General features: G+C 43.0%; 1 protein-coding gene across 6 annotated transcripts in view; it reads left to right on the top strand.

The window, feature by feature from the left end:
* The window catches only part of KLC1 (kinesin light chain 1), a 1,225,216-nt gene that overhangs the window by 814,737 nt on the left and 394,261 nt on the right, over positions 1–16,218 (top strand). For 3 of the 6 annotated variants that reach the window (XM_044074509.1, XM_044074508.1, XM_044074511.1), the window contains one exon: positions 13,922–14,083. In XM_044074509.1, the coding sequence (XP_043930444.1) occupies positions 13,922–14,083 (162 nt within the window). The remainder of the gene's footprint in view (positions 1–13,921; positions 14,084–16,218) is intronic. The other 3 variants (XM_044074510.1, XM_044074513.1, XM_044074512.1) reach the window with 1 other exon arrangement.

The raw sequence follows: 16,218 nt of genomic DNA, 5'->3' as shown, positions 1-16,218 counted from the left end.
ATCATAAGAAGTCTCATTTGCTTGTTTAAGCTGAGGAGGGAGTGTTTCCAATTTAGGGCTTGCTCCCTCTTACTCTTGGGCATCAATTTCTTCCTCTTACTGTAAAGCCTGTTAATGGCAGTTGTCCACCAGACAGTCTTATCAGGTACAGCTGAGTCAATGCAATTGTTCAGGTGTTTGACTTACGGATATGCAGCATTTCCAATAAAGCAGGGTCAAAGACTGCCTTATATGAAAGGCAGAGATCACCTCTGCGCAGACTGGATGAAACAGAATAAAATGACAGTGATATCAGATGGTTCTCTGCCTTCTCCAAGTCTGGGATAGACAAGTTATATGTACTCTTACATCATCTCAACTGCCTCTGTCACTGTGAACACTGGGCTGGTTATGCTGCATCCTGATCTGAATCCGAACTGCTCATCTGCATCCTACTTTCTACTGTTCTGCATATTCATTTATCAATCACTCTATCCCCAACTTTCATCAGTTTAACAGGGGTTTGATACCTCTATACTCCCCACACTTGTGAATGACCCTTTTGCTTTTGTACACTGGCACTAGTATACTTATTCTCCAGATTATCTGGGATACATGTTTCTCTCCATACTGCTTTGAATACCCTCTGGAGCCATTTTCCCCCAACTCATCCAACATCTTGATTATATCTGCTGTGACCTCATCTGAGCTTGCTGTTTTACCTGACTTCATTTTCCTTAGTGATGTTCTTGCTTTTTCTATTGTGAGCTCTTCCTCTTCTTTCGTCATAATATATGTCTGGGGCAGTAAAGATTCTGTGGGGTTTTCCTCATTCAGAAGATGCTGGAAGTACTCCATCCATTTTCCTTTGTCCTGTGGATTGGTGAGGAGGTTGTTGCTAACATCCTGTATGAAAGGTGTTTGATATCTATCTTTATCTTTCAGTCTGCTTTGTAACCTTATAAGCGTTTCTTTGTGCCATCTACTAAGTCACTTCCAGAAGCTGGTAGAGTGACACTGATGCCTTTTTCTTTGCCATTGCAACTACTTTCTTAGCCTCTTTGTTAGCAGGCCAGTGTTCCTTCTTAGCATGGGTCATCTTTTCTATCTCTGACTTTGTCCTGCATTTCTTTCTTTTGATGATTTCTTGGACTTTTTGCATTCCACCACTAGCTTTCCTTATGTACCTTGTTTCCATACCTGGATCAACCGCGCATATATGTTATGTAGTCAGACATAGTGTTTTGAGGTGCTGCCATTCTTCTTCAACTCCACCTATTTCCTCTTCTTCCTGAGGTACTAGAGCCTTCAGTATTTCCTTGAAATGTTATGCTTTCCAGGTCTTTAGCCTAGTCTTTATTGATCTTGGAGCCTTTTCTGCCCACTGCGTGTAACTAATTGTGGCAACGAGTGGTTTATCCTGTGGGCTGACTGTTTTGCTGGGAATGAACTTTGCAATTGCTGTTTCTACCAAATGCCCTTTCCTTACTAGGAGGAAATCTACCAGAGTTGCATGTTGGCAACTCTTGTATATGATCATGTAACTGTCTCTTGCTAAACTATGTGTTGGCCACCATCAAGCCATTACCATATAGAAGTCTAGAATAGTCCGTCCTTCTGTATTCCTGTTGCCCCACCCATGCAGACTGAGGCAGTCCTCTAATCCTGTTCTGTCTGTCTCAATATGAGCATTCAGTTCAGGTCCCCCATTATGAACATCAGCTCATGTTGTCCTGTTTTATTTAGCAAGGCCTGCAATTGTTGTCTGAATGTACTCTTCCTCACTATTACCACCCTGCTGTGGGGCATAGGCTGAGATTATACATACTGTCCTTTCCTTACACTGGAGTTGATTGTCATGAGTCTGTTACTAATTCTGGTACTCCTCAGTGTGCTCAGAACCCTCTCCCTCACCATTTCTAATCTGACCTCCCCCTGAAAAGTAGACTGTAGATCCCAAGCCAGGTGGTTTTGCTGCACTGTCCTTCCATCTAGTCTCCTGGATACAAGAGATGTCCAGCCTCCTCTTCACCATCATGTCATCCACTTCCAAGATGTGTCCTGTCAGTGAACTTATATTTAGTGTGACAATCCTTAGTTCAAGTTTATCAATTTCATTGTTTTTTATGTCCTGCATTCGCTCAGCAGAGCTGTCCCAGGTAACCCAAGCTGGGCAACAGGACAGTGGCTGGTCAGTAGCTTATTGATCCAGAGCTGCTGAGCTTTATGGCAGACACACTGGCCAATAGGGTCAAATAGACCTCTTCCACCATTAACATGGCTCCCTGGCATAGGCTTATTAGGCAGGGTCCTCAACCCCCCCTTATCACCAGCAAATACCCATGCCCATTTTTAACAATGTTGGTAAACTTGACCAAGTCACTTCAAGACAATTTTACACAACTTTATTGCTCTCTGTTGGCTGTAACTAATACATTTATAACCATATCCGCTCATCTACAAGAGGACTTCTTGATGAGTCAGGAATGTCCTTCCTCTGTTAACCTGCAGGTGGATGACCTATCCAGCCATCCTCTGCTATTTGAATTCTCCATGTGTCAGGCAAGTATACACCTGTATGTCACTTATGAGCAAAGGGAGATGCAAAATATTATTTTTATTTATGATATGCAGGAATGGTGCTAAATCATGTATGCCTTTCTTGCTTTGCAGGAGGGTGTTTGCTAATCGTAAACTGACTGGTGCAGAGGATAGTGGGCTTCTATAATTGATGCATTATGTTATGGTGTCCATAGTGATGCTTTTGTAGTGATCTGTCTGAAGCTTCTGATAAAAAGATGATGTAATTGGAAAAAAGGATGAGCTGAACCACAGGAAGGTGTTCTCATAGATAATATGACATGGTTAAGAACATGTTTTATATTCCAAAGTAGGACATAAGCAAGGCTAATAACTTGGAGAATATGGAAGAATGGTACTGTGTATAAAATACAGCTGGAATGTATCACTGAGAATGTTTTCTTTTTGTAAATGTTGCACATTCTCTCCTGTCGGTATTGTTCATTATTTAACATGGTCATAGTTGAAAAATGGTCTTTGGCTCTAATCTGCTTACTTCAGATAAAAATAATTACAAAAAATCACTCAGCAGTATATACTGTTGAAAAGATGGCTAGATCTGCGACGTAGAGGGATAAATCTCTGATTATAAGACAAATATCCTGGGTTTGATTGATGACCCAGGCACTAGTGGAGTTGGTGAGATAAGGGACAGAAGTGATGAGGTGATGCATGCTTGTTTTTCTTACAGGTTGAGTAGGAAGTGCATGCCCGTAATATACACGCCATGTTAGAATCCCCAGTTGAGATGAAATCACATGGAAGTGCTTGTTTGCAATAGGGGGGCAGAGCCTTCCAGGGGCTGCACCTGTTATGGAATGTGCACATGTGTTCACCAAGGTCTCTTACACACCAGACCTTTCAGAGGCTGAGTATGCCTGGTGGAGAAAGGAAGGCTTGTAGTAGCTGATCTACTTATACAGTATCTTATGTGAAAGGCAGCATTACCTTGCATCATCTTCAGTTATTCTGTTGTGAAACCAAACTGTCAGGTACGACTTCTGTGCATTTAAAGGATAATGTTCTACAGTAAGCAGACAGTGACACACAAGATTATTTAATAAAAAGAGGTCTGTAGGAGGTTTTGTACTGCTGTAAGAGCCTCTGCCTTGAAGATGTACTGCTATGATGAGTTCCTCACACAACTATTATTTTTATCTAGTGACTGCTGCTGTAGCAATATAGCATTTAGCAGATTCACAAACAGTACTTCTGACTAAATCTAACCCTAGAATGGGCATCTGTCTTGTAGTGTCTCATGAATTATGATGCATGTCTATTTTGCAGCTTCATATATTCTTTTTGTTGAGACAGTCTTGAAATATGCAGCATGGACAGTGCATGTGTCAGTAAGTAGAGGGTATCCACACCTACCATTTATGTAAGGAGCAGAGAATTTCTTGGAGTGCAGTGCTCTTTGCATGGTAGCATATATTTGCAAGGACTTCATATCCCAGCTCAGAGAGACAGTTTAGTGGATAGTTTCAGAATAATTCATAGATGGCAGCTGGAGAGGGAGAGGTATTTATACAAATCTTTCAGGTGTGACAGACCGAAGGATAGATCATTTAATCTTTTAGGGCATTGCTCAGTCTTGTTTATTTTGCTCTCCGCTGTTTCATCCACTGGCCTGGATGATGAAGGCCTTCTTCATTCTGTGATTTCTGTACCTGCTATCTCTATGCAAACAAGAAAGTTTTAACTGCAAGAAAACATAACTAGACCATAGTGGCCAGTATAACCACGATTTTTTCTTCTGATGTTACCTCTAGCATTAAATTGTATAACCCATATTTTTGAAAGATTTCCATGTGATACCTAATACTTGAAGCTCAAAGACACTTGATGTGTTCATCTCAGTGGGCTGTTTTTTTACCATTGCAGCTGTCTGCAGTCTATCATGCCCTAGAGCCCCTTCTTGAATATTCTCTGTACCGTCCTGAACACTTGCGCAACATAACCATTAAGATCATGATAATGAAGGGGAAGAGAGTTTTATGCCCTATGCATATCCAAAGGCATCTTGTGTTTGTATAGGGAGAACTAAAGACTTAGGAAACAAGAATCAGTTTTCCCTAAAGATCAGTTTAGTGATACAGATGACCAAAGTCTTGACTGTGGCCCAGTGCAGCTAGTGACTGGGGTACTGTATGTAAAAGCAAAAGCACATCATGGGGCTCCACTATAGCAGAACCTGCTGTGGTATTGCATGCACCAAATCATCATGGAGTGGAGTTAAGTCTAAAAAGTTGAAAAGGGACATGTTCCTGCTTAGTGACTGCCATGATCCTGGACTCTGCCCTGCCCCAAGCACTGGGAAATGGAGAAAGTGGAAATTAATGGATTAACTTTTTCCTTCATGAATGGTGAATGAGTCTAGATGCATCCAAATAGACTGTTGTAAAGTTACTTATGCATTTTATTGCCTTTTTGATAAAATGATCTCATGCACTACCATGGCACATCCCTTGTATGTAATTCAAACATGGCTGTTCACTTTAAATGCATTTCTGCTCTGGTCACTTGCGAAGTTGCAGCCCGGACTGCAGTCTCCACTTTCATTAAAGATTGCAAAGCTAATGTCTATTTAAGAGCTGGGCTAGTTTTGACTGGACAGTATAGTAAGGATCCTGTCACAACATTTCCTGTCAGTCTGTTGAAGAAAAAGAAGCTCTTAAGAAGACTGACACATGGTTTTTCTGCTGAATGAGTCACGTCAAAAGTAAGGTATTGTTGAGGTACTTATAACTGAACATGTTTAAGGGAGAATCACTGACAGCAGTACAGCTTCACTCCTATTGTCCCCTTTTTCTATAACTTTTAATGTTCTCTAGTCCTATCTCGCCTTCATTCTTACACTTGGGATCGGAGCCGAACCTCTGCTCCGACTCGGCCATTCTCTAGCTCAAAAACTTCTGGTTGGCTCGTGGCTAGGAGGTAACTCATAATGCACCACTAACGTAACCCAGATCTCGTTTGCCACTTGTTGAGCTCAGACGTGCTTCTTCCTGGCCGTGGCTAAGTGAAAACTTTTCAATACGTTTTCTTCTAGTTATTTGCTAACTAAAATAATTGTATTCTCTAGTTTAGTGTTTTATCACTTTCCGTGTCTGTCTTCGAGAATTTGCTGCATTGTTTACTGTTTGTACTGTTTGTGCATTGATTGGTCGTCCTTACATTGGCCTTCTTGTATCCCTGCATCACTTTCGCCGCTGTGCTAATTATTTGTTCTTGGTTTTCTCTTTCACCTAGGGCCAGGCCCGTTTAAGTTAGAGGACCTAGTCCTCAGTTTTGTTGTTTATGTTTTCTCCCAGGGCTAGGCCCTTTTAAGTTAGAGGACCTAGTCCTCTGGTTATTTCTGTCTTCATCTCTTAGGGCTAGGCCCTTTTAAGTTAGAGGACCTAGTCCTCTGTCTGCCTGTTTCTTTGCTGTTGCCTGGACTAACCGTTTGGAGGTAGTTCTTGTTCATTATAATGTTTAGTTGTTTATTGCACTAATGTCTAAGGATACTAAGGATCACAAGCCTTCGGGCTTCAAAAATGTACAAAATGTGCCCAGGAAATGTCTTTAACGGATGAGCACAATCTGTGTGTGTACTGCTTGGGTGCTATTCACCTCCAAGAGTCTTGCTTGTTTTGTCATGCCTTTAGTCCCTGTGTTCTTCAAGAGAGAAAGAACAAACTTATCTTGAAAGGACTATTAAAGCATTCTTTTGAGGATGAGTTGGCTTCTTCATCCTCCAGCTCTAAGTCTCCATCTTCCAAGAAAGACAAAGCCAAATCTACAAAAAGGCAGTCTCCCACTCATTCTGTCTCATCGGAACCGCCAGACAAAATTGCCAAACTGACTATATTCTCGCCGGCTCCATTGGTCTCTGTGCTGACAAAGGTTTCTATTGTGGATCCATCAGTTTTGGCTCCAGGAGTTTCGGAGCCAATAACGGAGTCTGTGTCTCGGAGCCAGTCAGCTGAACTCCGACCGGTCTCCCCGACTCTTAGGTCGCCTATCTTTCCGCGATCTAGGTCCCCCACTCTATCCTCCAGGTCCTCTAGGAGCCTGTCTGATGACGACGTTGAGAGAATGATGCGCAGACTGCTTCATATTTCAGCGGTGGCAAATTTACTTTCAGCTCCGTCCCAGTCGGCTCCAGAGCCTAATGTGCCCGTACACCCTGTCAATGTTCCTCGGAGCCACTCTGGCACTTTGGATTCAGAGATAATGGTTCCTTGGGTTGTGGAAAGGTCAGTTCCAGCTACCTCAGTTGGTCTCTTGGTTCTGATATCCGCTCCGACCCCTTCAGTGCTGTCTGTGGGGTGTAGGGTCCTCAGTTCTCTGATCGGGCCTGAGGGGGACGCTTGGAACCGAACTTCGGTTCCGAGCCTAGCTCTCGGTGCTTCCACTCGGGTGAGTTTGGACACCACATCTGCTTTAGAGCCCATCTCCTCGGCGCCGAGGACTACCTCTGCATCTTCGGAGCGGGGGCCATCCTCGGAGCCAGGAGAATCAGCCTTCGAGGTGATGAGGAGTGTGTTGTCCAAGTCTTCAGTTTCAACCAGAGGTACTGACACTTCCCCCTAAAGCACCGACTTCAGTCTCTGCTCCCTCTCTCTCCCAACACAGCAGAGACTCACAGCCTCAGGAAACCTCCATGAGTGGTCTCCAGTCTTTCGCTGTCTCCCCAGATTACCCTTCTGAGGAGCCACCTGAGAAGAAAACTTGTAAGAGGAAACATGTTTACTCCTCTGAGTCCATTACATCAGACACTGACCTCGAAGAGTCAGAAAGGTCCCCCAAGTCGTCCTCTGATGATATCTCATTCACAGATATCCTTGAGATCCTGAAGCAGAGAGGTGGCTGGCCCACCACATCCCCTTCTGATGAGGAGTCGGTGTACCTGAAGGCTTTCAGGTCTCAACCCTTCGCCTCTTGGGTTTCTCCACCTTTTGACAAGCTGCTGGATCTAGTGAGTCGAAAGGTGTGGGAATCTCCTGATTCTGTGGACCGGTTCCTAGAAGACCTAATAAATGTTTGTCAGCACCCCAGGCCAAAGACTTTCTTACTAAGGGCTTTCCAGTAGATGCCATGGTGGTGGTGGCAGCCGCCAAAAAGGAACTTGCTGAAACTTCCTCCACTGTCCATCCACCGAGCAAGGAGTCTCAAACGATGGATAGGTATGGGAAGCATATCTTTTCTTCAGAGGCTTTTGCACTTAGATCGCTGAACTACTTATCTCATTTCACAAGGCTCCAGAGAGATCTCCTAAAAGAACTGGGAGAGACTCTGCAAGGTAACATATCTGAAGCGGTGTCTGAGAAGGTTAATGCACAGATATCTACCTTAAATTCTATTGTAAACTCCTCCATGAGGCTGATATCTTACGCAGCTGATGGAGCGAGTAGGGCAGCAGGTTCAGGAGTTTCTCTTAGAAGACACTCCTGGATGCACTTGTGTAACTTTGCAGAGGCCTTTAAGTCTACATGTACCAATGCTCCCTTTGATGGATCCTCATTGTTTGGAACCAAGATAAAGGACACACTCACCAGGTGTAAACAGGAAGGAAAAACTCAGCCGTGGGAGTCCATTTTTCCATTCCTTCTAGACCCTATCCAAAAGGGCGGCAAAATGTGGTTCAAGAAGTCGCAGAGGTTTTTTCATGACACATAAGGTGATTCTTTCTCCAGAGGCAGAGGAGGGGGAAATAACGGTAGACGTCGCCCTAGAGACAGGGGAGGCCCGCAGAACCAGGGAAACTGCGATTCCTATCATGGTAGTCCCTGTCAACTCTCCTGAAAGGAGGCCCGACTGCGCATCTCTGGAGCCGGTCGGGGGTCGTATATCCTTATACCAGAAGCCTGGCATGATATCATTCAAGACAAGTGGAGTATTAAGGTTAATTACCAGAGGTAACCATATTCCCTTCTTTTCTCCACCTCCTCAGATCAGACGAATCCCGGATGTTCCACCCAATCACAAGGATTCAGCAACTCTAGTAATCCAGAAGTTGCTCGTAAAGAGAGTCATCCAACCCATCCCCGAAGACCAAGTAGGATTAGGGACTTACTCCAGAATCTTTTTGGTGCCAAAAAGAACAGGGGACTTGAGACCCATCTTGAATCTCAACAAAATGAACGAATCTGTACAGAAGTCCAAGTTCCGAATGGCCACCTTACATTCGATACTCTCGTTGTTAGGGATATGCTCCATAGACGACCAAGATGCGTACTACCATATCAAAATGGACAGAGCATCAAGGAGTCATTTACCCTTCCGGCTGAGGGCCAGTCATTACCAGTTTTGCGCCCTGCCCTTTGGTCTCACCGCAGCCTCAGGGTGCTCACCAAATGTATGGCAGTTGTAACGGCTCACTTGAGATGTCGGGGATTCCAAGTGTTTCCATACCTGGACGACTGGCTCCTGACTGCCACCACCAGGGATCTACTGTTACAGGCCAGGGACGCTACCATTTCAACTTGCTTGCAGTTAAGGATTACAATAAACTGGCAAAAATCTGCATTATCACCCTCTCAGCATGTGAATTTTATTGGTGCTGAAATAAATACCATCTCAATGAGGGATTATCTTCCCGTAGAGAGAATTCAGAACCTCATGGAAGAAATTTTGAGCTTACTTCGTCCAAGGAAAGCGAAAGCAAAGATGGTGCTCAAGTTGTTAGGGACGATGGCCTCTACAATAACATTAGTCCCTTTAGCCAGACTGCACATGAAGGTTCTGCACTGGTTACTTTTTGCCCAATGGTCACTGCAGCATCTACCTCTTTTTCACCCCATCCTCCTAGAATTGTGCAAACAGGATCTTTGCTGGTGGACCCAGTCCAGCCATCTAAACACAGGCCGACCATTTGTTCCGTCCCCCCTGTTGCCACCGTGACCACGGATGCCTCCCAGATAGGGTGGGGGGGGCATTATCTAGGGAGAACAGTCCAAGGCACGTGGCAGGAACATGAGGCTCTCATTTGGGTTGGGAGGGTGGCCTAATGGTTAAGATGTTTGCCTTACAAACACAAGGTGCAGGGTTTGAGTCTCACAAGGGATAATTGGCTAGGCTTACAATGGCTTGCAAAGGCAGTTAGCCTAGTACTAACCTATGAACCTATGAACCTATTTGCATATCAACGTCTTGGAGATGAGAGCAGTGCTTCTGGCATTGGAAGCACTTCATAGCTTTCTCCCTGTAGGACGATTGCGATCCACTCAGACAATATGTTGGTGGTGTGGTACGTAAACAAACAAGGAGGGACCAAATCTTATCCCCTTTGCAGAGAAGCCCTTTGAGTGTGGGAGTGGGCAGTGTCTTCCCAACGCTTTCTGGTCGCAACGCCCATTCCGGGGAAATCCAACGTGATAGCTGACAGGCTCAGCAGGGCTATTTTGATGTCTCACGCGTGGTCTCTGAACACATACATTGCGGAACAGATTTTTTGCAAATGGGGTCAGCCTTGCTGCGATCTATTTGCCTCCCCCCCCTAAATGCCAGATGCAGCGGCTACTTCACCCTAATTCTGCCGGAAGGGGAGAAACCCAGAGATGCACTCGTTCACGATTGGCCCTCGGGACTTCTCTGTGCATTCCCACCATTCCCCCTGATATTGAAGGTAATTCAGAAAGCAATATCCTTGGGAAGCAAAATGATCCTAATTGCTCCTTGCTGGCCTCGACAGATTTGGTTCCCCATCCTCAGACCTCATCTAATGGACGAACCATGGACTCTGGACCCAGTGCCAGATTTGCTGACAAACGTCAGGAGTGTTACATCCCTCTCTCCACACCCTCAATTTGACAGCTTGGCTGCTCCAATTCCATCCCTAGTCAGGCTTCATGACTTTTTTCCTGAGGTTGTACATATTCTGACATCTTCTCACAAACCTTCTACCAGAAAGACTTATACCAGTAAATGGAAAAGATTCTCCTTTTAGACCCGTGAGAAAAACCTCGGTCCTTACACAGCTCCCATTTCTGCCCTATTAGAGTTCCTTACTCAGTTGTTCCATCAAGGCTCAGCAGCTGCCACTATTAAAATTCAACTGGCAGCTATTTCTACCTTTCATTTCGCTAATGACCCTAACCTTATGGCGCCTAGACTGTGTAGAGCTTTCCTTAAAGGGTCCACCTTATTAAGACCTCCAGTCATGGATCCGGTGGCACCCTGGGATTTGAATTTTGTACTTCATAGACTTACTCCAAGCCCTTTCGAACCTTCAGTGATTTGTTGGAAAACTATATATGTGAAGTTTTTAAATCTCGCCGTTTATTCTCACTGATGGGTTCTGAGCTGATCCTGTGCTCCGACACGGCCGACGGCAAGCTCAAGGTTTGCCAGTAGCTCGAGACCAGCCCCTTATCCCACAATGCACTGCTGGAATTACCTCAGATCTAGTTTGCCGTGGCAAGAGAGTTTTAATAATTTAAAAATTAGGGCTTTGTGGCTTTTCAGTTTGTGTGGGCCTTTAGCCCCTTTTCCTACTATTAATCCCTTTAGTAGTTAGGCTTTTTCTGGGGGCCTCTTAGCCCATATTTGTATTATATATATATATATATATATATATATATATATATATATATATATATATAAAATACTGTTTTAGATAGTGCCCGGTTTGGGCTTAGTTGTTTGTGAATCTATCTTACTGTTTTTCTCTTCAGTATTTCAGATGACAGGGAGAAATCCTATCCCAAATTGGGATTCAAAAAATACCCAGATTGTGGGCAGAAAATGTCCGTCACTGACAGACACATTCAATGTGTCTACTGCTTGGGGGCCAAGCACCTCCAAGACATCTGTAACATTTGTCACTACTTCTCTTCAAGAGTCCTCTTGGAGAGGAGGAGTAAACTTTCATAGACGGGATTGCTACAGCAGTCTTTTTCGGATGTTTTGAATAGCCATGAAGGTGCTAGTACGTCCTCCAAATCCAAGTCTTCAGATAAGGTCTCCAAAAAGGCTAAAATTTCAGGAGGAGGGTCATCGGTTCCACAGTCTTCGGAGCCCAGTGTACCTTTGATTTGGAGCCAGCTCTCTCAGTATTGGAGCCGGTCTCTGAAGTTCCTTCTTCACCTCTGCTCCAGTCAGCACCTTTGGTGCATTCAGCTAAGTCTTCAGTCAGCCTTTCCGATTTGGACATGGATCGGCTGGTGCAGAAGCCTTTACAGGCACCAGGACTTGCCAAATTGTTGTCTGCTCCGACCAGCTCGTCGGTGCTGAAGACCATGGACCTTATCTAAATGGTTATCCGATTGTATATCCTTTGTTTATGAAAATACGAACATGCCTTTAACGCACAAACCAAAGGCTCATTCTACCAGAGCTGTCTCTACCTCTTCTGCTTTTCAAGCTAAATTGCCCCTTGAAAATATTTGCGCTGCAGCCACTTGGTTTAAGCCTCATACCTTTATCACACATTACAAAGTAGATAAGGCTTCTAGGGACAGGTCTTCCTTTGGTTCTATGGTATTGAAGAACATACTCCCATGAGCCACCCAGGGTTGGGGGTGCTAGGGATGCTACCCATCAGTGAGAATAAACGGCGAGATTTAACAACTTCACATATAAAAGTTATGTACTTACCATAACATTCCATGTGAGTTGTTTATCTCGCCTTTTTTCTCAAGTCCCTCCCTCCTTCCCCCTCCTGGCTGACTGTTGACTTAGAGGCTAGTGCCATCCTGGTTTTTCAATATTTCTTCTTTCCCTTTGGGAACTGTTCTTTGTAGATATATATAAGAGAGTATGTAAAGGTTGTATACATGTATATATATGTATAGACTATTATTCGCAGCAAACAAGATCTGAGGTAATTCCAGCAGTGCATTGTGGGATAAGGGGCTGGTCTCGAGCTACTGGCAAACCTTGAGCTTGCTATCGGCCGTGTCGGAGCCGAGGATCGGCTCCAAACCCATCAGTGAGAATAAAGGCGAGATAAACAACTCACATGGAATGTTATGGTAAGTACATAACTTCTATTTTTAGTGGCTATTACATCTGCAAGGAGGGTCTCTGAACTGCAAGCCCTTTCCATTAAGCCCCCTTATTTGGTGTTTCACAGAGATAGGGTCTCCTTACGGGCAAAAACCCTTCCTTTGTTCCTAAGGTTTCTTCTCAGGCCAGTGTTAATCAGTCCATTGAATTACCTGTTTTCTTCCCTAATTTTTCTAACAAGGCAGAGTACAGATTTCACCAACTGGACATGCATAGACAATTGCATTTTTATCTTGACAGAACTAAGAATTTCAGAAGGTCGAATCAATTGTTTGTTTCCTTTTCAGATACAAGGAAGGGCCTTCCAGTTTCTAAAACCACATTGTCTCACTGGATTTCCAGCTGCATTTCCTTTGTCTATGCATCCAGTGGCAAAGATCTTCCCATCAAGATGAAAGCTCATTCTACCAGATCTGTGTCTACCTCGGTAGCCTTTCAAGCAAAAATTCCTATAGATAAAATCTGTGCAGCAGCAACATGGGCTTCAACTCATACATTCATTACTGACTACAGATTGGATATGGTCTTCCTTTGGTTCCACAGTACTCAGGAGCATTTTCCAGTGAGCCACCCAAGATAAAGGTGCTGGGGACGTTGTCCCAAGTGTAAGAATGAAGGCGAGATAGGACTACAGAACATAAAGAAGTTATGTACTTACCATAACGTTCAATGTTTGTAGTCCATCTCGCCTTTCATTCTTACAAACCCTCCCTCCTGCCCCCATTCCTTGAGGACCTGGGGATAGAGTGACTACTGCCTTATTGTTAAGTTGGGTCCTTTCTACATGGTTTGTTCTTTGTCTCTGTATATTTCTTCTTGCAGCAAACAAGGTCTGGGTTATGTTATCACTGCATTATGGGATACCTCCTAGCCACGAGCCAACCAGAAGTTTTTGAGCTAGAGAATGGCTGAGTCTAGGTCTAGGTTCGGCTCCGATCCCAAGTGTAAGAATGAAGGGCGAGATGGACTACAAACATCGAACGTTATGGTAAGTACATAACTTCTTTCTACATCGTATAAGTCACTGTGATACGTACTTTCAGTGTTTATTGCATAGCACAGTAACTTTTTCAGTCTGTTATAAATGTTTTAGTTTATCTCTAAATTTTAAAGTCCCCACCAGTTTTACTGCTGGTCCTCACCTAAATGTGCTGCTCGTCTGAGATTATTGTGCTAACACAAAATGCTACTTTGCCCTGCCTATATTAAATTTGGTGTAAATTGTTGGTAGTATGTGTACAGTATATTTGCAAGTTAGACTACTGAAAACTGCTGTTAGATATGTAATTCATCGTGAAATTTTCAGGCACACTTTTAGAATCTGATGTTTATTCCTGTGTGAATTTCCCCTATACGTTTGGTTTTGCAGGGTCTTGACACTGTTCACAAACAGAGAGTTGCTGAAGTGTTAAATGATCCTGAAAGTATGGAGAAACGAAGAAGTCGGGAAAGCCTCAATGTTGATGTGGTAAAGTACGAGAGTGGTCCTGATGGAGGCGAGGAAGTGAGTATGTGCGTAGAATGGAATGGGGTAAGTGCAGTACACAGTTCAAGCACTTAGTTAATAAAATCTCTCTTGCCAGCTGGATCATGATAATTTTAATTTTGAATTTGTTTCTTCTAGTGCAAACCAGTGTACCCACTAAAATAATTGACAAACATTTTTGCTTTTTATAGCATTTTTGAGCAAAATTAGTTCACTGGCCTAATGACAAAATATCTATTTAAAAATTTACAGTGTAATGCCAACTGTTAGGATAACATGACTCTTAAAAATAGGTGTTCAAACTTGCATACTTATTACAAGCTGTTCTTCACCAGCTTAAAGATAGCGTTTATTTCTAACAGTATCATTTAGCCTAAAGCTCCAGCTTCTGTTGAGAGCATCTCTGCTAGCATATAATGTATGTCAGGTTATTTTGTTTCAAGGATTATTAGTTTTATTAGGAAATAATTAGCAATTCTATTAAAAGATTTCAGAAGTTCCATGTTTATAGTAGTTTTCTGTTTTGTTTTGGTAGCTGCATCCTCCTGAGTGTCTTTGTCTATGGTATATCTAGTTATTTGCTAATGAGGTACTATTTTGTTTGGCATATCTGCAGCATTCTGGTATGTGGGACTCTAATTTCTGAAAAGTATACTACATACAAGTGATGTTTCCACATTTAACTCAAATCATCTACTTTTAAACTCAATGTAGCACTCTAGTAAAACAGTGGAATTAATAAAGTATGAGTAAATAATAATTAATTGCAATGGTTTCTCCATGCACATTTGGTCACCTTACATCCTGGTCTCAAAAATAGTTTTAAACAAAATAATATTATTTTTATTGTAGATTATAGATACATGTACCATTTAACTGGCAGCCAGTTTCAGACTAAAACTGCAGTGTGTTGATGTAATGAAGATGAAAATGCTGTATACAATGATTTTTTTTTCCCAATGGAAGAGATGAGTTTATTTGATTAGTTATTTGAATGTGTTAATGTGAGTCCAATGGATAATTTTCAGACTCATTCTCGGGAGTTCAGTCTCAGTATTAAGAGGAAAGCAAAGATCATCATTCATAGATTAAGTAGAAAGCAGAAAGCAATGTCTGCAGAAAGTTAATTATATTATGTATATGATAAAATTAGTGAAGTTAGGCAGTACTTGGAACTAGATTGAAATTCAGCAGTGTAAGGAACAGAAGTGTAGATTTACATAAACTAGGCATATATATGCAAGAGTTTGATGAAGAGTATATTATTTTTCAGATGTAATGGGAGCGAAGGTATAGGTATACATTCTAGATTCCATGTGTATACAAAGAGCAGATCAGGTAGGGTGGAGAGGTATTAATGTTGAGAATGGGGCTGGTAGTAGGAGGACATTGGAAAATGAGCAGAATGGCAAGAGAGTTAAAGTCTTTAGAAGCCATTGATTTGTTGTGATTTGCTGAAGAGGAAGTAATTTCCTGGTAAGAATAAAATTGAAGTTTGGAGAGGTTGACATGAGTAACAGAGAAGAAGCATGGTGGTTTGCTGGAGAAGCATATACAAGTAGACATTTTTGTGATGTTTTTTCAGTTCTTTCCTAAGTGCAGTGTAAAAGTTGCTGTCTATGATATAGAGTGGAAGGCATTCCCTGAGTTTTGTGGCAAGAAGGAGCAGCTGTGACCTCTTCCCATATACAGATCTTTATCAACAGGAGCGCTTCTCCGTCCCTTCTCTGAAGACATTGCATTTGCTGAGATCCTGGAAATGATGAAGCAGAGGAGATCCTGACCCCATCTCCCAGAAGGAAGACATTTTGCTATCAGCTTATAAGTCCTCCTCTCCACACCCTGGGTAGTGCCATCTACCTGACAAAAATGATTGGTATAATGTGCTCCAGGGCATGGAAAGAGTCTGACTCGGCTAAGTTTGTGCCACAGAAACAAGAAAGAGTGTTGTGGACCCCCAGAGCTAGGCAGTACTGAAGTAATTTGTTAACTCCATAGTGGCGCCAGCAGCCACCAGATGTGAGGTCCCAGGGGATGCTCAAGCTATTCATCCTCCAAGAAAGAGTCACAGACGGATAGGCTCTGAAAGTGAGTATATGCTGCAAGTACCTTTTAAATCAGGGTGAATAATTATTTTCAGGTACCCGCGGTGGTGGTGCTGTGGTAGCATTGTCGCCTCA

This window comes from Protopterus annectens, chromosome 6.part0 (assembly GCF_019279795.1).
Source record: "Protopterus annectens isolate FY-2018-M chromosome 6.part0, PAN1.0, whole genome shotgun sequence".
NCBI lineage: Eukaryota > Metazoa > Chordata > Ceratodontiformes > Protopteridae > Protopterus > Protopterus annectens.
This window is presented reverse-complemented; position numbering and strand designations above follow the sequence as displayed.